The sequence below is a fragment of the Rhincodon typus genome, chromosome 9 (assembly GCF_021869965.1).
Source record: "Rhincodon typus isolate 14 chromosome 9, sRhiTyp1.1, whole genome shotgun sequence".
NCBI lineage: Eukaryota > Metazoa > Chordata > Chondrichthyes > Orectolobiformes > Rhincodontidae > Rhincodon > Rhincodon typus.
Window position 1 is genome coordinate 6,987,026 of NC_063340.1, and position 16,214 is coordinate 7,003,239.

General features: G+C 41.0%; 1 protein-coding gene across 2 annotated transcripts in view; it reads right to left on the bottom strand.

The window, feature by feature from the left end:
* Positions 1–924: 924 nt before the first annotated feature.
* snap25a (synaptosome associated protein 25a) overlaps positions 925–16,214 on the bottom strand; it is a 124,266-nt gene continuing 108,976 nt past the window's right edge. For both annotated transcript variants that reach the window (XM_020514768.2, XM_020514769.2), the window contains exons 6-8: positions 10,052–10,177; positions 6,031–6,175; positions 925–2,085 (exon numbers count right to left, since the gene is read on the bottom strand). In XM_020514768.2, coding sequence (XP_020370357.1) covers positions 2,017–2,085; positions 6,031–6,175; positions 10,052–10,177 — 340 coding nt within the window. In that variant the 3' untranslated portion in view covers positions 925–2,016. The remainder of the gene's footprint in view (positions 2,086–6,030; positions 6,176–10,051; positions 10,178–16,214) is intronic.

A 16,214-nucleotide genomic window follows, 5' to 3' on the forward strand; every position in this document is an offset into this window, starting at 1 on the left:
CTTTATCTCCATAATTGTACAAGCATATGGGTTCCACCAGCTATATGATATGTAATTTCCACTCCCAAATGTGGCTTCAGCTTTGGATAACTACAGGCTCAGATAATGTGTTGCATTTGCTTGTACTTCTGTTACTTCTTTCAACAAATATGTGTAATTTTTCTCACCGTTAATAATCTTTTATTTTCATTCCACTTTCCATGTCTTTCAGAAGGTAAACAATCAAAATCATGCTTAATGATACGGACTAGGCCAGTAATATAATAATCTCCAAAAAGGAGCTTATTATATTAGTGTTATTATTAACAATGAATGTTAATCAATAACTTCAAAGCACTGATTTAGAATTGCTCTCATTTGCATATTCATCAGCAAGCCATTGATATGAAATGAGATTTTAAGTGGCAACTATCAGCATGTGGAATATAAAGAAAATTGATATTCCCACTGCTAGCTGTCAACACGGTTACATGAGCATTAACATGACTAGCATATCATGACATAATTAGATATTTCCAAAAACAATGTTGATGTTTCAGAAATAAACATTTGTTCTCTGACAAGCAGATCAAACGATCTCAAGCAACACATCAGGTAATGCAGGTAATCTTTAAAAGAATTAGAAAATGCTCCAATCATTGGATTTAATAACCAGTTTAGATCACTTGGGATTTCCTTTGTGTGCTAAGTGTAGCAAAATAGTATATACACCTTGATAAAGAGATTTCAGGTGTTGCTATAAATGATGTACAATGGAACTCTTCTCCCGCTTGGATCAAAGACATTAAACTGCCTCAATGTGTGTCACATGTTTTCCAGAAAGTTTGTAGGCAACAGATTAAACTGCACATAGCTTCAGGTTTGTAATATTTAATCATTTTAATGAGCTACAAAACGTTAACTACTTCACAGACTGACGGGAGGCAGAAGGAATTTCACATTACATGCTATAATAACATTTATCTTAACAAATTTTGTTACTTTTGTTTAGTCATTTCTTTAATTACACAGTCCAGGCATTTGCTGTGCATAGCTCCAAATACGTAAAGCGACCAGAAACTTTACAAAACACAGGGTAATAACAAACAAAATACAATTTCTTTATAAAATCTACATATCTTTCATAAATATTCAGGCGTATGTATACAACTTTGCTCCCCCTGTTAGTGCAATCTTTCCATCAGATATCATCACCACTAGCTGCATCTAACCCTTGTGGATAAAATGGCTAACCACTACTAATATGTTTTGGTCCTGCATTAAGTTTTCTCATTTGAGAATACTCATTGCAGAAATTGTTCATTTATTAAATGCTTTATCCTTGTTTTACACCAAGTTCACAGTTTTGTTTCTCGAACATAAAATGTGGCACTACTGTAGACTTGCAGACATAACCTATTATCAACTGTGTCTCAATACTGAGCATGCTTTGCCAAGGCGCTACTGCCATGTGAAGATTGTTTTAGCAGAAGGTCTTATAATTAAAGCATGCATAATTGTATGAGTATATCACCTCAGTGCAAGGACAGTTACATTTACACACACTACACTTCCTTGACGTTAAGTTAGAAAGGTTCTGTGAAATGAACATAAGACAACAGTTTATTTTTAAACTATGCATTTGTATCATCACAATACCCTTAGGAACATGGCAGTAGCTTTGTGTAATGACACAGTTCACAAGGACAATACTGTATACCCTGCATTTCAATAAAAAGCTTTTATCAAGCTCCTATTTTACCGAGCAAACTTTGTAAAGGGAAAACAAAATGAAAACATCACGAGTGAGCTAAAGCCATCAATCCAGCCCTATTTACATCCTTTGGAAAGAGATTTATCTAGAAATAAATAATTACAAGTACTCTGGTTAAAAATATGACAAGCTACACAGGGCAAGTTTTACACTGGGTCTGTCATGTGCATGTGTGCAAACCTAGTCAGTAAATACCACAATAAAATCAATGTATACGCTGCTTTCTGAAGAGTGCCAGGGAGTAATGCACTTTCCTGCAGGGCTTAGCCACTTCCCAGCATCTTTGTTGCACGTTGGTTAGCTTCATCAATCCTGGTTTTATTGTATTCAGCCTAAAATTTCAAAACAAAATTGCACACGCATGATTTTGTGTTGGAAGAAAAGCAAATTAACTGTATATTTCCCAAGGAAATACTGTTATGTAGAGTAATTAAACAGCAAGCACCAAAAACATCTGGATCAAAAACAGGACTTGGAGGAGGCCATTTGAACCTTTAGATCTATGCCACCATTCAATAAAATCATGGGCGACCAGTATCTACCTCAACTCTATGTTTCTCATCTGTCTTCCTTCCTATAGCTCAGTTGGCTGGATGGCTGGTTTACAGTACAGAGTGACACCAACAGCATGGTTCATACTGACTGAGGTTACCATGAACGACTCTCCTTCTCAACACTCCCCTTACCCCATACATGGTGACTCTCAGATTAAGACATCCCAGTGATCTCTCTCCAATGACAGAGCAGTCCTCTGGGACTACGGTGACCTTACTTACTTAATTCCTCCAGTGAAAGAAAATTGTCAACCTCTGTACTGAAAGTACTCAATGACTAAACATCCGCAGCTCTCCAGAGGAAAGAATTCCAAAGATTCACAATCCTCTTAAAGTGAAGAAATTTATCCCAATTTGCATCCTAAATGGCTGATACCTTCTTCTGTGACTGTGACTACTTCTAGCTTCTCCAGCCAGGGAAAACAAGGTCTCAGTGGGTACTCTACACTCACTGTTAAAAGAAAATTCAGTTCTTATGGGACATATCCTCCCAAACAAGAAAACATGTTAACAGAAGGAAGGTGTTTCATTTGTAGAATCTTTTCCATTACCGACACTGCAGAGTATATGTAGGTAATGTACGTGTCCAAATAAATGCTTTATGCAAACATTTGATTCCCAAGTAAGCTGAAAACAGAGGTACATTGCATAAGCTTTTCTTCTTGCACTCATCAGGACATGTGCAAGAATGCCAAATTTCAACTATCACAACAATTTAAAGTACAGGTATAAAGGATGGTAGATTGGCTGAGGCATTAGCATGGAGGAAGGAATGGGGAGCAATAGGCACCCCAAAACCTCTGGGTGACCATAATCCTTCTGTTTGCCAATAACAGGTTCTTGCGTCTGAATGTATGTCACTTTTTGCAGTGTAAATATATTATGAACTTGACTGATTATATTAAGCTGGTTGTTGGTTCTTGCCAATTACCCTAAAGCTTGTGGAGCCTATTGTCCCCGGCTGGTTTCTTGACAGTAATGCTTCAATCAATCACAGCTGAGTTGCCTACCAATGGGTGCCCTTTCTTTCTTGTCATTTTAATCATTGTGTTTGTTTAAAATGTGTCATGCTTGTGCTTGTCCTGATGAACGGAAGATGAAAAGCAGGAATATTGAAGCTAGTGAAGGAGAGATTTGAGGCAATTTGACTCAGTAGGGCAGCTTGTTTATACGATGAAATCCTCCAGGCACACATCCAACATATTATCTCCTCCAAGGTAGTCTGGAACTTAGCAGCAGCAAAAATGATGACAGGATTGTTTTAATTACTTATTCGGTTTTGTTACTGATCATTATTCCCTGCATAATAATAATTGAAACACACTGATATTCTATAGGTAACTGTCCATACTTTAACCAGAGAGCTTTCAGTTCCCTTTCAATTCAGAGATCAGCCTATGTTGCTTGTTCACTGGGCTCTAAAGAAATGAGCAACAAGAACAAGGAAAGTTGAATTTAAGTGAAGTGACGATGTGGAGGTGCCGGTATTGGACTGGAGTGGACAACATCAGAAGTCACACAACACCAGATTATAGCCCAATAGGTTTATTTAAAATCACAAGCTTTCGGAGCACTGCCCCTTCGTCAAGTGGAGTGGCGTCACCTGACAAAGGAGCAGTGCTATGAAAGCTTGTGATTTTAAATAAACTGTTGGACTATAACCTGGTGTCATGTGACTTCTGACTTAAGTGAGGTGGAAGGAGGAACTAACCATAAAATGATTTCTGAACATGACAATGATCAAACATTGTTTGAAGAACATGTTAACAAAAATTAAGAGTATTATTCACCCTGTGATTATATCAATGAGATGTTCATGGAATCACAGAACTGTTATGGCACAGCCCATCATCTGCACTGACTGTGCCAATGAGTACTTCAGCTCGTGCCGCCTTCTCGCCTTCTCCCCTTAACTCTGCTCATTCACTCCTTTTCAAATAATGGGTTGGTGTGAAGTTACAATCCCGTGCTAGTGCAAAGCTTTCATGAAAGCCATCAATAGGGAAGGTTTCACTTCTCCGTTACTCCAATGATGATGTGTTTACACATCATACTGAAGCATTCAGGGAAGTCAAATCAGGAGGTCTAGTTATGCAATTGTGTCAGTACAGCTATTTATGGAGTGTAAATGATGAAAATAGTGTGTTTATCCCAACATTTGTCTCATGGGTTATGATCTTCCTATTTTTGTTGGAGTTAGGATTATTGTAAATTCTGCATTTCAGCTGGCAATATATGCAGCAACATTCAGATTATAAGTACAATTTAGAATAGCCATTGAGTACATCCAAGACAGAGGTTGATTTTTTTTTCACTTAAGGAATTTAGGTACATTATCCCAGTTGAAAATTCATACAAGACACATATTACTACACGTTGCAACTGAAAACAAGTTCAAAACACTTTTGTCTGTTTTCAACACGTTTTCTTGCAGAAGTTACATGTCACCACAGCCCTTTCTTTTGGACTTTGGAAGTGTTGATAATCAAGATGCCATTGTTCACAATTTTTTAAAAATTCACTCATAGGATGTTGGTGTTGCTGGCTGGCCAGCATTTATTGCCCATCCCTAGTTGCCCTAGTGAGCTGTCTTCTTGAACCACTGCAGTCCACGTGCTGTATGTTGATCAACAATGCCCTTAAGGAGGGAATTTCAGGATTTGGAAACAGTGACACTGAAGGAATGGTGATATATTTCCAAGTCAGGATGCTCAGTGACTTGGAGGGGAATTTGCAGGTAGTGATGTTTCCACGTATCTGCACCCTCTATTTTAGATGGAAGTGATTGTGGGTTTGGAAGGTGCAGTCTAAGGATCTTTGGTAAATTTCTGCAGTGCATCTTGTAGATAGTACACACTGCTGCTACTGAGTGTTGGTGATGGAGGAAGTGGATGCCTGTGGATGTGATGCAAATCAAGGGGGCTGCTTTGTCCTGGATGGTGTCAAGCTTCTTGAGTGTTGTTGGAACTGCATTGATCCAGGCAAATGGGGAGCATTCCATCACACTCTGAATTGTACCTTGTAGATGATGGATAGGCTTTGGGGAGTCAGGAGGTGAGTTACCTGCCACAGTATTCCTAGCCTCCAATCTGCTCTTGTAGCCATAGTGTTTATATGGTGAGTCCAGGTGAGCTTCTGGTGAATAATAACCCCCAAGGTGTTAACAGAGGGGGAATTCACTGATGGAAATGCCATTGAATATCAAGGGGTGCTGGTTAGTTTGCCTCTTACTGGGATGTCATTGCCTGGCATTTGTGTGGTGCGAATGTTACTGTAAACGCAGTGTGTGGAATTTAAATAATAAATGTCTAAGATTAGCCAATATCCTTGTCTTTGTCCTTTCGTCAACATATCAATACCTCCCTCCAGTCTTTGTAATTGGCCACAGAATGGGGCGCCATTTACTGGCTCGGTAGAACCTTTGCTTCTGGTGACCAGCAACATGACCTCAAGATGCGACAATTAAGAACGAGGTTCTGTCTTAGAGTGAGCATTTCTTGCTGCATTTACAGTTTTAATGGCTATACACTGAATAGTAATAGTACAGTACTTGCTTTCAAATTTTAAATCTCAGGCATAACAATATTTATCAGTAAACAAATGAGCGAAAGTGCATTTTAAACACACGAGTACCAATTGTTCAGAATTAGTTCAAAGACTAGTCGCAAAGTGAATTCATGTTTACCCCAAGAATCTTTAAAATTCGTCAGCTAATAATTTTACCTTCTCCATAATCCTGTCAATCTGGCGGTTCTGTGTATCAATCTCATTGCCCATGTCAAGAGCCATGTGGCGAAGATTACCAATGATACCACCAACTTGCTCTAAATTGTCATCCATCTCATTTTCCCGGGCATCATTGGTTACCCTGCATCAGAAGAAAGTTTCTTTAAAATATATTACTTGAATCATTCACTTTAGTCTAACTATACAGCATAGCAATTTTATCCCTTAAATTTGGTTATAAGAATGAAATTGGCAAATTTTCAATTCATCAGCAATAGTAGTTTCTTTTTTGTTATGATCTCAACTCATGTTATGACTGGACAAGTCAGAGGACAGAATGAAATATGGTTTGATAGATCATGCATTTTTTTTTGTAATTTAACATGTTGGTCATTGACTGTGGGATAGGTACACATGTTGCAGATTTTCTTTAACAACAAAGCAAGAATTTATTGCACAAGTAAATGAAATATAGAGCACAGTTGGAAAGATCTTAAACACAGTCTCATCTGTTTGACAACATTATGACTTTACAGCGAGTCAAATCCAAAGAAATTACTCTTCTTTTTAAACCTTTACCTTCAACTTAATTAGTTCTTCTTAGTTCTGTCTTGTAAACTGTGAAGGCTTTATATATGAATACTCACAAAACTGAGAGCTTTATCAGTCTTACCAAAATCTGCAGCTTTCTAACCAAACACTCCTGGTCTGGAAATTTCACAAGTTAAACCTTTCCCCCAGAGTAAATGTATTTTCCCTAAATTGTCCTACCCTCTTTTTAGGAGAGAAAGAATATTTGCTTCTGACCCCTACCGCAACTGCTCTGCCCAGGGCAGTAAGAAACTACAGAAGGTGGTGTGCATAGCCCAGACCATCACAGAAGCCAAACTCCCACCCATGGATTCTATTTACACTCCTCATTGCTGCGGAAAGGCTGCCAAGATCAAAGACCCCTCCCACCCTGGTAACACTCTCTTCTAAGCTCTTCCATCAGGCAGAAGGCACAGAAGCTTGAACACACGCACCAACAGGTTCAAGAACAGCTTCTTTGCTGCTGTTATTAAACTGCTGAATGGTCCACTTTAATTTCAAATCTAAGGTTGATCTTGCTTTGTGTACCTCCTGTGCAATATAACCTTATATGTCTCGCTCTGTCCAAGCCCCTATGATCTGTATGTCATAGTTTGCTATGATCTGCCTGTACAGCTTGCAAAACAAAACTTTTCACTGTACTTAGGTGCATGTGACAACAATATTTCAAATCAAATCAAATCAAAATCAGCCAGTTCTCCTCCAAAATCTTCCCTAAAAGCTTTCAATCTCTTGGTTTGCTAAACTAAAACCATTCCTTGATTACTCTAAACCAAAGCAAGTTAGTAAAGATTTCTGAAGAAGGCTCCTGAACCGAAACATCAACTTTCCTGCTCCTCTGATGTTGCCTGGCCTGCTGTGTTCCTCCAGCTCCACACTGTGTTATCTCTGACTCCAGCATCTATGGTTCTTACTATCTCCAAGTTAATGCTATTCAATGTTTACTTCACCTGTCATAAACCCTACGTATGAATAAACAATTTTCCATTAACACTCCAGAGGGCTTGCAGCTCTCTGACACATCTGAATTAGGTTGGGTCTAATTTCTCCACTATATGTGCTTACTGTTATCCCTGTCCTCGCCAACTTTTATTGCATCTTATTGTCAAAGCATTGAATGCAATAATCCCACATTTTGCTGCAAATCCCTATCACTGTCCGGTCCCTCCCTGCTTCTGCCGTTTCCTCCAGCATGGAATATGAACACTTCCTTGAGCTCCAGCCTTAGGGGAGGATTCTGTTCTGCAGCCTTCAGTTATCCTTCAGTTTCTCACGCCAGACATTGGAGGAGCTACCACAGTTTAATGAACCATACTCTATGAGTTACTGTGTTGAAGATGAAGAACAAAATATTCACACTTGAAAGAACAAAAACATCTGAGGTTTACTCTAGGCTGACATGACTTCTCCTTTTCATCTTACAAAGTAATCAGTCTATATGCTAACGTTATAGCTACAAAACAGTTCACCTTAATCTGTTGGTGTGAACCAGATATTTTCTCCCTGCCAATCTTAAAACCATTATAAATCTTTTGTTTTTAGTGATAGAGATTTGTATACCTTTATATGTGAAATAATTCCACTTTGGTGCTTATGATATCCCATTTCATTACACTCTTTGCTGTTCTTATGAACATTGTAGGTATTATTTTACAGGGCACATAACAATTAGTAAAAACATATGACACTGAAAATGCTGCAAGGAGGCAACTGGATATGTAACAATGGGCTGGATTTGCTCTTGCCCCTGCTCTCCCTGATAATATATGAATGATTTAAACCTTGGAGAACAGGACACAGTTTCAAGATGTTCAGGCGATATAAAACAGGTAATCTGGCTCATTAATGAGCCAATTGACATTAATTATCTTAAAAGGTCAGTAGAAATGAGGGGTGGCTCAAGAATTAGAAGGGAGCATCACAGTTTCCAAAAAGCCAAGCAGCAAAGCCCTGTGATATTCGCCTATGGTTTTTAAGGCAAAGTATATTTTGCAAAGGCACTTTGTGCTCGATCGAGGGGTCTGGTGTTGGGAAGGAAGGGGTGGCCTTTACTTCCACCCTTGCATCTTGCCCTCTCTCGTACATGTCCAGAGAACCTATGATGATTTCTGATGGAATTCCTGAGGCGTTACCAGCAGCATTGGTCCCTCTCATTTTTTTCCGTCAATCGTGAGATGTATGCATCGCTGCCTAGTCCAATATATATTGTCCATCCTTAAATGCAACTGAAACTGACCAAGTTGCTCAGGCCATTTTAGAGGGCAGTTAACAATCAACCTCATTGTCATGGATTGGGAGTCACATGTAGACCAGACCGGGTAAGGATGACAGATTTCCCTCCCACAGGACATGAGTAAATGTCATTTGGTTGGCATGTCTGGGTGAGCAGGATTTCATTCTCTGGGCTCTGAATTCTAGGAAAGACCCATAATAGAGTCATGCAGATGTACAGCACAGAAACAGACCCCACGGTCCAACTCGTCTACACCAACCAGATATTCCTAAATTAATCTAATCCTCTTTGCCAGCATTTGGCCATATTCCTCTAAACACTTCCAATTCATATACCCACCCAGATGCCTTTTAAATGTTGCAATTGTACCAGCCTCCACTACTTCCTCTGGCAGCTCATTCCATACATGCACCACCCTCTGTGTGAAAATGTTGCCCTATTGGTCACTTTTAAATCTTTCCCCTCTCACCTTAAACCTATGCCACTCTAGTTTTGTACTCCCCTATCCTGGGGGAAAAAACAAAACCCTTGCTATTCACCCTATCCATGCCCCTCATGATTTTATAAACCTCTATAAGGTCACTTCCTAAGTACCTGTCAGACACTTAAATAAGTCAGGCCTCCTGTTGAGAGTGAGTTTCCTTCCAGCAATGAGCTGGACCTGGCTCAGTAATATTAAATTCCTCCCAAAATGAATTCTGAACCATCTCATCCACTTGTGGAGAGCTGGTGGGTCTTCCACATTGGTCAAAAGCATGGCCTTCTTTCACTCACAAGCTTGGACCTTGAGTCGATAATTGAAATTTTTGGAACGCAAACAGAAGTTGCTGGAAAAGCTCAGCAGGTCTGAAATTACCATTTCGTGTCCGGTGACCCTTCCTCAGAATAGTTCTGCCAGACCTGCCGAGCATTTCCAGCAACTTTCTGGTTTTGTTCCCGATTTACAACATCCGCAGCTCTTTCAGTTTTCACTGAAATTTTTGGATCGTTCGATTTAGGGCTGTGGTAAAGCCCAGATAACAGCATGTCTTGTAGTCTAGGAACACAGCAGGCCAGGCAGCTTTCCTGCTCCTCTGATGCTGCCTGGCCTGCTGTGTTCCTCCAGCTCCACACTGTGTTATCTCTGACGCCAGCATCGGCAGTTCTTACTATCTCCATGTCGTGTAGTCTGACGCGTTCTGGGCTTGATCTCACCTACGAATAAATCCTCCGCTGATCGCCATCTGCTCACGTTCGTCCATCACCCGGGCAGGTTGGCTGGCAACGACGCCATCCTGGTTATTTCCCCAGGCCTTTTTATAAGCATCACTTGACTTGAGTCTGTGCAAGTACAACAGGACACCGTAACGTAGATACCAAAACCGGGGCTCAAGACCGGACACTTTATAACTCCGCAATTTCTAACTGCACCAGGCAGGTGGAAATTTTAGGAAATAATGGCATACCGATATATCATATGGTTGAAAAAAAAATTGTAGCCATGATTGCACCAAACACATATTACATTTTTCAGTGCACAACCATCTACATAATTGTTTCCGATATTATTCACATGGAAATTTTGGGTCATTACACAGAACAAGACATACAACACTAACATTAGCAGACAGAAATAAAAGACTGTCAAGTTCAGCATGGACAACACATGACAGAAATCAGACTGTCGTGTTGGAGTGTAGTTTAGGATGAGCTTGAAGCTTTCTTTTTAAGTATCTCCTTCCCCCTTGATAGTAAGACAGGTATTTAATACCATGAAGCAAGTGACCAATAAGTCATCATAGTAGCTTGCACAAGCTGTAAGATCAGAAGCACCTTTTTCCTTGTACTTTTTCCCAACCCAATCTACCAATGTTATGTTGAAAGTATTGTATTGTTGTTAGAAATGTGTCTGCATTTCAGAATAATATATCGGTACTTGTAATCTATTAACCATTAGTCGTTGTCTGATGTACACCCTTTTTGCCAATGAACACACGCAAACTGAAGAAGCACATACAGTGGAACAACTGCAAGAGCGAAAGGCAACGCTATCAGTGAACTATCAGGATGAGAAAGGAAAGCATTGAACACATCCTTGCGAGTTGTTAGTATCTGGACCCTAGGCACAAAAAGGAAAACACAAAACACATTCAGGCAGGCCCACCACCCAAATGGTCACTTGCAGAAAAAAGCACCAGCAACGAAAGGGTACTAATGACTTGCTCAGCGCGCATTTAGAATGGATCTTTGGTCATCAAATAATAGGGCGATGGAGGTGGGGGAGGTGCTTTGCAAAACCAAAACCAAAGAAATTCGTCGATAGCAAATTGAAAAAGAAAATCGCGATTCTCAAAGCTAGTGTGCATTTTCTGTATATATAAACAGACCCATTCTCATCCGTGCAGTACAACAACTGCTGCTGTGAGGTTTCTGGGATGTGCAGTATGTACTGTGTTAATTGTATAGCAAATCTTTCTATCTACTTATTTATTACATCAACCTGTTCAGGGATGGAGCAGGTGGGACTGGAACCCAGGTCTCCTGTCCCAGAGGCTGGGATACTATGACTGTGCCACAACAGCTCTAGTCATTCCATTATTGAAGCCATTTCTGATTCTTTCCAGCCACCCAGTCCTGTAGAATCTAACAGCAAAGTGAATATTTGCTCTTGATCACTGTTGGACTTGAGTGGCCAGGTGAAACAGCCAGCATGGCATTGGTGTCTATATATATGCTCCGCCCAACGCTCAGTTCCAATAACTTCAGTCTGGCGCATATTATATATGCCGTGTAAATAAATAGATCAAATTAAATGTGTGAGCTGACTCAGGACTGATGGACTCTCTTTACACAAAACCCTGGCAACACTCAGCAGGTCAGGCCGCATCTGTGGAGGGAGGAACACAGTTAATGCTTTCAGGCTGTTCGTCATTCCTCAGAACAGGAAATGTTAGCGATATGATTGGTGTTTTAGTCTGGGTGTTTCTACTCTTCAGAAGAAATCAGGCCAGACCTTGAGGTTTTCTTTAAACTGTAAGCATGCACAGATGCGGCAGGCAGTAAAAAAGGTAAACTTCTTGTTGGCCCTTCTTAGCGAGAGGATTCGAGTGCAGGAACAAGGATGTCTTGCTGCAATTATACAAGGCATTGGTGAGGCCACACCTGGAATATTGTGTGCAGTTTTGGTCTCCTTCATCTGAAGAAGGATGTTCTGTCTATAGAGAGCGGGCAGCGACGGTTTACCAAATTGATTCCTCAAATGGCAGATCTGGTGTCTGAGGAGATATTGACTCGGTTAGGATTATATTCCATGGAGTTTAGAAGAATGAGGGGGATATCTCATAGAAACCTATAAAATTCTAACAGGACAGGAGTGGTTAGAAGTGGGAAGGAAGGCCCTGATAGTAGGGGAGTCCAGAACCAGAGGAAATTGTATAAGGATAAGGGTTAAACCTTTTGGAGATGAGGAGAAATTTTTCACCCAGAGAGTGATGAGCCTGTGGAATTTACTGCCGTAGAAAGTGGTTGAGACCAAACCGTAATGTGTTTTCAAGAAGGAAGTATAGCTCTTGTGGCAGAAGGGATCAAAGGATTTGGGGAGAGGTCAGGATTAGGGAATTGAGCTCAGCGATCAGCCATGATCATAATGAATGGTGCACAAGAACACAAGAACACAAGAACTAGGAGCAGGAGTAGGCCGTCTGGCCCTTCGAGCCTGCTCCGCCATTCAATAAGATCATGGCTGATCCTTTCGTGGACTCAGATCCACTTCCCACGTTCTCACCGTATCCCTTAATTCCTTTATTGTTCCAAAGAATATCTACCTTTTTTTTAAAAGCGTTTACTAAAGTAGCATCAACTACTTCACTGGGGAAGGAATTCCACAGATTAACAACCCTCTGGGTGAAGAAATTCCTTCTCAGTTCAGTCCTAAATCTGCTCCCTCTAATCTTGAGGCTATGCCCTCTTGTCCTAGCTTCACCTGCTAGTGGAAACATCCTCTCTACTTCTATCTTATCTATTCCCTTCATAATTTTATATGTTTCTATAAGATCCCCCCTCAATCTTCTGAATTCCAATGAATATAATCCCAATCTACTCAGTCTCTCCTCATAAGCCAACCCCCTCAATTCTCGAATCAACCTAGTGAACCTCCTTTGCACCCCTCCAGTGCCAGTACATCCTTTCAGGCTTGAGGGACTGAATGGCCTTCTCCTGCTCCTATCCACTTTGTTTCTATGTTTCTCTGATCTTACAATCCATAAACTGTGTGCCATGACAACTTCCACTTCCATTTGAACATACGGCACATAGTATTCCAGTACACAGTACTCCACAGGTTCAAGTTCTAAATTGGGGCAAGGCGAATTTTGATGGAATTATACAGGAGCTTGCAGGGGTTGATTGAAGTAGTTTGTTTGCAGGCAAAGGGACTTCTGGCAAGTCGGGGGTGGGGGGCTTTAAAAGTGTGATAGCTAGAGTTCAAAGTCTGTAAGTTCCTGTGAGGGTGAAGGGAAAGGTTGGCAGGGAGCCCTGAATGACAAGAGATATTGAGGCATTGACCAGAAAAAGGAAGTAGGCATGGTTCAGCTACAGGCAGCTGGGATCAAAGGAATCCCTGGAGGTATACAGGGGGTACAGGAGTTTACTGAAGAAGGAAATCAGGAGGGCAAAATGGGGGCACAAGATAGCTTTGGCTGAGATTAGGGTAAATCCAAAAAGATTCTAAGTATATTAAACAAAAAAGAATAACTATAGAGAGAATAGGACCCCTCAAGGACCAAAGTGTTATATGTATGTGTGGAACTGCAGGTGACGGGTGAGGTCCTCAATGAAAATTTCTCCTTTGTGTTTACCGTGGCAAAAGACATGAAGATTTAGGAACTTGGAGTAGTTAATGGCAATATCTTGGGGACAGTCCATATCACAGTAGAGAAGGTATTGGAAGTATTAGAATGTATGAAGGTGGATAAATCTCCTGGTCCTGACCAGATATATCCAAGAACCCTGCAAGAGGCTAGGGAAGAAATTGTATGTCCCTGGCTGATATATTTGCATCATCGTTAGCCACAAGTAAAGTCCCAGAAGACTGGAAGGTAGCAAACATTGTGCCCTTATTCAAGAAGGGCTGCAGAGAAAAACCTGGGAACTATAGGCCAGTAAACCTAACATCTGTGGTAGGTAAGTTACTTGAGAAGATTCTGAGGGATAGGATGTACATGCATTTGGAAAGACAGGGTTTGATTAGGAGTAGTCAGCATGGCTTTGTGTGTGGGAGATCATGCCTCACAAATTTGTTAGAGTTCTTTGATGAAGTGACCAGGAAGGTTGATGAGGGCAGGATGGTAGACATTGTCTGTGTGGATTTCAGTAAGGCTTTTGATAAGGTTCCACATGGTAGGCTGCTCTGGAATGTTAGATTGCATGGAATCCAGTGAGAGCCGGCAAATTGGATACACAATTGGCCTGATGTTAGGAAGCAGAGAATAATAGTGGAAGAATGCTTGTCGCACTGGAGGCCTGTGACTAGAGATGTGCCTCAGGGGTCGGTGCTGGGCCCATTGCTGTTTGTTATCTATATCAATGATTTGGATGAGTAAGTACAAGGCATGGTTAGTAAGTTTGCAGATGACACTAGAAAAAGCAGTATCATGGAAGGTGAAGAAGGTTATCAGAAATTGCAGCAGGATCTTGATCAGCTGGGGAAGTGAGAAATGGCAAATGGAGTTTAATAAAGGTGTGAGGTGTTGCATTTTGGAAAGTCAAATCAAGGTAGGAGTTTCAGGGGGAATGGTAGGTCCTTAAGGAGTGTAGTGGAACCAAGGGACCTTGGAGTTCAGGTACACGGTTCTTTGAAAGTGGAGTCCCAGGTAGACAGGGCAGTGAAGCAGGCTTTGACACACTGACCTTCATCAGTCAGGGCATTAAGTATAGAAGTTGGGAAGTTATGTTGCAGTTTTACGGATGTTGGTGAGCCGCACTTTGAGTATTGTGTACAGTTTTGGTCACCTTGCTTTGGGAATTATTAAACTAGAAAGAGTGCAGAAGAAATTTACAAGGATGTTGCCAGGATTCAAGGGACTGAGTTATAGGGAGAGGTTGGGCAAGCTAGGACATTTTTCTTTAGAGTTTAGGAGACTGAGGGGGGATGTTATAGAAGTGTATAAGATCATGAGAGACATGGATAGGGTGAATGCACTAAGTCTTTTTCCTAGGGTTGGGGAATCGAGGACCTGAGGGCTTCAGTTTAAGGTAAGAGGGGAAAGAATACATGGGAACCTGAGGCACAACTTTTTTTTAAACACAGGGGGTGGTACGCATGTGGAATGACCTGCCAACACAAGTGGTTGAGGCAGCTACATTAACAACATTTAAAAGGCATTTGGACAAATACATGGATAGGAAAGGTTTAGAAGGATATGGGGCAATTGCAGGGAAATGGGTTAGCATGGATGGACATTTTGGTCAGCATGGACCAGTTTGGGCCAAAGCCATGCTGTGGGACTCTATGACTTTACTCGGAGGTCCATGCAGGAAGAAAGAAAATTGCAGGGAACATTGCTTACAATAGGTGGCTGTGTCCTAAACTGCTGTAATTCCACATTCTACAAGAGTTTCCATCATGCAACTGCTGAGGTCACAGCTACATCACAACATGCTTCCGTGATGTATCTATGTATTCATTAAACCTTATCTCTGCAACAGGTTTAAAACTAGTGCAGAGGCTGACACACCATTGAAATGTACACTCCATAGATACTGACAGACTTGCTGTGCATTTCTCAAACTTCCTTTCTGTATTTTCATAGCCAGCCTTTGTAATTCACTGCTGTTCTCTTCCAGAAATGTCCACCTCAAAGAGTGTCTACTCTACTATCCTACAGGGTTTTCATTTGTCTCTTTATCATTTTTCACCTTTTGTTTCCCTTTTCATGTTTTTGTTTAATCTCCCCTCTTTTCCATCTGATCAGAGATTCCAACCCTTGGGATCCATCCCCCACTGTTCCCGCTTCTCCCTTCCTCTGGAGTTGTTTAAAACCCATCACATCTGTAACCTCTACCATTTCAGGTCTGAAGCGTTAACCCTGTTTCTCTGCCCGCAGATAGAGCCTGGCCTGCTGAGTGTTTGCAGCCTCATTTGTTTTTATTCAAAAATGTAAAAGTTTTGTTCAAATATAAACTACCAGCAATAACCTGGTTCTTTATGTATAACATCCTGCAAATGGGTTACTTCCTTCACCGGCCAGGGGAAGTGCTCCTGTTATACAGCCGTATGCATCAACCAGAGCTGAAATGGTGCACTCGAACCATCTGGTACCATTAATTTCTCACACTTCTAAGAGGGGACTGCAATGACTGCAAACAAAGCCAGTAGCCA